This window comes from Malurus melanocephalus, unplaced genomic scaffold (assembly GCF_030028575.1).
Source record: "Malurus melanocephalus ecotype Western Australia unplaced genomic scaffold, MMel_1.1 scaffold_710, whole genome shotgun sequence".
NCBI classification, from domain to species: Eukaryota; Metazoa; Chordata; class Aves; order Passeriformes; family Maluridae; genus Malurus; species Malurus melanocephalus.
In genome coordinates, this window is record NW_026623942.1 from 189,391 (window position 1) to 194,097 (window position 4,707).

The 4,707-nt window shown below is 49.2% G+C and overlaps 1 protein-coding gene across 4 annotated transcripts in view; it reads left to right on the forward strand.

Moving 5' to 3' along the window:
• ZC3H18 (zinc finger CCCH-type containing 18) overlaps positions 1–4,707 on the forward strand; it is a 42,999-nt gene that overhangs the window by 17,241 nt on the left and 21,051 nt on the right. For all 4 annotated transcript variants that reach the window (XM_057384461.1, XM_057384462.1, XM_057384459.1 and 1 more), the window contains one exon: positions 478–776. In XM_057384461.1, the coding sequence (XP_057240444.1) occupies positions 478–776 (299 nt within the window). The remainder of the gene's footprint in view (positions 1–477; positions 777–4,707) is intronic.

Sequence of the window (4,707 nt, forward strand, 5' to 3'; positions counted from 1 at the left end):
TCTGCAGGTTATTGATCTGCAGGTTATTGGTCTGCAGGTTATTGATCAGCAGGTTATTGATCTGCAGGTTATTGATCAGCAGGTTATTGATCTGAAGATTATTGATCTGCAGGTTATTGATGTGCAGTTTATTGATCTGCAGGTTATTGATTGAAGATTATTGATCTGAAGATTATTGAACTGCAGGTTATTGATCTGGAGATTCTTTATCTGCAGGTTATTGATTTGCAGGTTATTGATTTGCAGGTTATTGATTTGCAGGTTATTGATTTGCAGGTTATTGATCTGCAGGTTATTGGTCTGCAGGTTATTGATCTGCAGATTATTGATCTGAAGATTATTGATCTGGAGGTTATTGATCTCAATCCTTTGATGTGGGAGGGTGGATGTGATTCCTGGCAGTCCAAGACTTGCAGCCTGCTTTATCAGGAGCTGCTCCCACAGCATCCCAATGGTTTCTGTGTTCTTTTTTCCAAGGAAAGAGAGCGAGAACGGGAACGGGAGAGAGAGAACAGACAACGGGAGCGGGAACGGGAGCGGGAACGAGARCGGGAACGGGARCGGCGCCAGCGGGAGMGAGAACGGGAACGGGAGAGGGAGCGCGACAAGGAACGGCAGCGGCGGAAAGAAGAGTGGGAACGGGAACGGGAACGAGTGAAGAGGGACGAGAAGGACAGGCAGCACAGGGACCGGGACAGGGAGCGGGACCGGGACCGCGACAGGGAGCGCGACAAGGACAAGGACAAGGCAAAGCCCCGGTCCCCGCTGCTCCCCAGGTGAGTGTTTGCTGGGATTCGGAGTTGGAGACCCTGCTGTTTGTAACTGCTGAGTAAAGCAGTAGTTGATGAGCCTGGTGGCCACTAAGTGGAGCTAAAACATCAGGGACAGTGAGTGTGACAGTGTGGCCCTAAAGGAGCGTGTCTGTCCCMTGGGATGGAGAGGTTCAGCTCATTCCTCTTTCCTTCAGGCTGGACAAGGGTTCRGGAGGATGAGGGGCTCCTGCACATTGATTCCCTTCGAGGATCTSACAAATCTCTGTCACAAAACCCAGGGCTGCTTTGGGAGTTTGTGGATAGCAAAAGTATCTGGAGATTYATTAAATCCAACTCCAAAAGAAAAAGGTAAAGGAGTTGTCCTCGGAATGCCTCTGCTCAATGGAATTGAGTCAGGTTTGTTGCCTCTGCTTGCCCATTGTTTCTAAAAATCCTGTTTGTGACCTGTGTGAAAGAGAAAATGGAACCAGACAGACTGAAAGTCCAGGAATGTGATTTCTGCTTTATTCCTCTGTCAATGATTTACGTACYCTGCCTTCCCAGCCTCCTCTGACTGAGGCAGATTTGTGAAACTCTRGATAAACATCCCAGTGGAATGTAAAATTTGCCTGATGGGAAGTTCTGATGTCCCAACCTCTTTTGGTTCAAAATCGTGGAAAAGCATCACATTTCTTGCTGAGGGACATCTTGGACAGGRCYTGGAGCAGCSTGRTYTAGTGGAAGGTCCTTGCCCATGGCAGAGGSTGGAATGAGATGAACTTCAGTGTCCTTATCAACCCAASCCATTCCATGATTCTGTGATCTCCWGAAGAACTGCGTAACAGTTTCTTGGGAAGAGAGGCAGATGGAGAGGATCATGTGGACACCAGGCACGTGTGGGGTAAACAGAGGTGCAGGGAAGCTGTTTCCCAAGATTTATTGGAGTTTTTCCTGCTGCCTGGTGTCTGTGTTGCTCCTCTGCACTGGAGGAAGGTGTGAAACACGATGGGCATGAGGAAGAGTTGGATCAATGAAGAGCAGGGCAAGGAATGCCAGGAATGAGGCTCCACGTGGAGTTGGGTGCTTTCAGGTGGGAACAGGGCTTAGTCTTGAATCCAACCCGGAATTTTTCTCTGCATTACTGAAAGCTGATTTTTGACCCTCTTGCCCAAGAGGAAGTGACAGTTTCAGAACGGTCTGGAGGAGCAGTAGCAGCCCAAGAGCAGTTACAGGAACACCATAATTACGTGCTCCGTTTAATTACAATCTTCACTTAACAACCACGGTCTGCACACCTTAATTACCACCTTTCCTGGTGGTTTGTGCTCTCCTTGGCTTGGTGATGGGACAGATCCTGCCCAGACCCATGTGATGGAGGTGATGTCAATGAAAGTGATGTCACCTGGTTGGCAGCWCAAGGTCATGAGTCAGTGACAGTCACCCAGACCCAAGGGTGAGCTGCTCYTTCTCTCAGCACTCCAGGAGTCCTGGGCATGGCTTTGTTGGGAGCCTTTGGCAGAAGAGGTCGTGCTCATCAGCCTTGGATCCATCTCATTCCATGAAATAATGGGAGAGCCCAGAGATGGGATTGACAGCATTCAGGGGATGCACATTCCCTGCTTCCCTCTGTGGGTACCTCTTGCATCTCCAAAACAGACTCCTGGAGATGAGTGTTGGTCATTCAGAAATAGTTTCYGATGCWCYTYKGSTTTTTTTGTTTTAAGTCTGCTMTGGAGAGGGATTTTCAAAGGGCRTGGAGTGACARCACAAGGAGAATGGCCTTAAACTGGAGAGAGTGCAGGGTTAGATGGGATATTGGGAAGGAATTCCTSYCTGTGAGGGTGGGGAGGCTCTGGCACAGGGTGCCCACATTGGAAAGRACCTTRAAGCTCATCCCATCCCACCCCAACCCCTGCCATGGGACCTCAGTTCCCATGGCTGACACCCACAGGGTCAGCATGACCCCTTCCCACAGCACTGCAGCAGTCTGGCTATCTGGGGAGAAAACAAACCTCCACCAACACATTTTGAAAAAGCTTTTTAACAAGTGAAAGCCTAATTCCAGCTTYTCCCTTGGAGAGCACATCCCTCATCCATCACTTTGCCTTTCCCCAGGAGTCCCAATGATGCTGGTGCTGTGCCCTGGCTCTGGGCTGTGTCCCACATCACTCTGTGCCCAGTTCCCAATTTCCCCATGGCAGTGCAGTGGCTTGAGCTGTCTCACCTTTCCTCTCTCACCTTTCCTCCACATCCTCCTCCAGAGGAGCAGCCTTGGCATCCTGGGGTTGACCCRACCGGCTCCCACGTTTGTTTAATGTCAAACGCCCGGGATTGCTGCGCATTTCCTGGGAAGCAGGATGCACACAGCACTCACCTGGGCCTCTATTTATAGACTCTGRGCTTTCCCTAATTGCTGGCTCACAGCTTTTTGGCAGGTCCAGCCTGTGGAGGCTGGCTCACACCACAGCTGCCCGTTAACATTCCTGCCACTTTGCAGGGTTCACGCGGCCCCGCTCGCTAATGAGCTTGGAAAACTGCTCCACTGAGCTTGGAAAACTCCTCCACACAGGTTGTGCAAGCAGCAGGGAGCTTTGCCCAAGGCAGGGCTGAGGATGGCGGTAATTCCAGGTCGCTCTGTCGGTGTTGGAGCTCCTGCAGGTGGAGGCTGGAGGGAGGAACAAACCAGGGCTTAGAGAATCAAGGGAGGAGAGAACCCAAACAGCAAATAGCCAGGAACAGGGAACAAATTCCCTTTCATTCTGCTGGAGGCAGGAAGGTTTAGTCTGTTCTAAACAACAGAGTTTAAGGCTAAAAAAGTGGAAAAGTAGACGAGTTCCCAGGATTGCTTGTTGATGAAGATGAGGAGCATTAGAATTTAACAACAATTTAAACCCTGATGTACTCGGGGAGAAGTTTCTCTGTGAACCTTTGGAAAGGCAAGGCTGCGGTGTTTGGGTTCCAATGGGATTGTCAAATGTGGATTGGCCTTTTTTGAAGGAATTAAAAAAATTATGTTCTGGTACTTGAAGGGAGCTGACAAAAAATAGAGACCAGGACTTTAACAAGAGCATGGAGTGACAGGACAAAGTCCCTTCCAAGCCAAACCATTCCATGACTCTGTGAATGTGCAGTTGCTGCTTTGTGCTTTGGATTGGGTTTTTTTTTTKKKTTTTTTTTTTTYCCCAAGCTTAAGATGAGCACTCCAAGAAGTTTAAAATCTGAGATTGCACTGCTGGTAAARCTGTTCCTCCCCCTCCTCCTCCTCCTCCCTCCTCAGGCATCGAACACTCAAACAAGCCAGGACACTTTATGATCAATTAGAGGGATAACTTGGCTGTCTGTCCTCCTGCTCCCATCTCCAGAACGAGTTCTGATGCCCCAGGCTTTGCTTGATTTTTGCTGAGTGTAAAATTCCTTCTTTTTCTCTCCGTCTTGCCTGTGGAGCTCCTGTTGTGCAAAACCTTTCATGGATAAAGAAGTGACGTGAAATATGTTCTCTGAAGAAACTTGGAGCAATGCAAGATGTTCTGACCCCTAACTGGGGTCAAAGGCTCCCTACACTGAAATAATTTGCTTTAATCCTTTCTGTTGTTGCCATAGGCCTTTATCCCACCAGCATCTGAGCAAATCTGGTTGTTCCAGGAGCTGATGAAGCAACCTGTTGGTGGTTGTGTTCCCAAAGCAYTGAGGGAGATGCAGGAGTTCATTCCCAAGGGGCAGCACTGCCACTGATGTCCCTGTGAGCAGGGACAGGATCCCAGGGAACAGCTGKATTTGTGCCAGGGAGCTTTAGGYTGGACATCAGCAGGAATTTCTTCTTGGAAAAAAGTSATTGGATATTGGAATGGGCTGCCCAGGRAGGTRTCTGAGGAAGGACTGGAATGGCTCAAGGTGGKGATTGGTCACACATTGGACTCGAGGACTTTGGAGCTCTTTTCCAGCCTCAGTGAGTTTG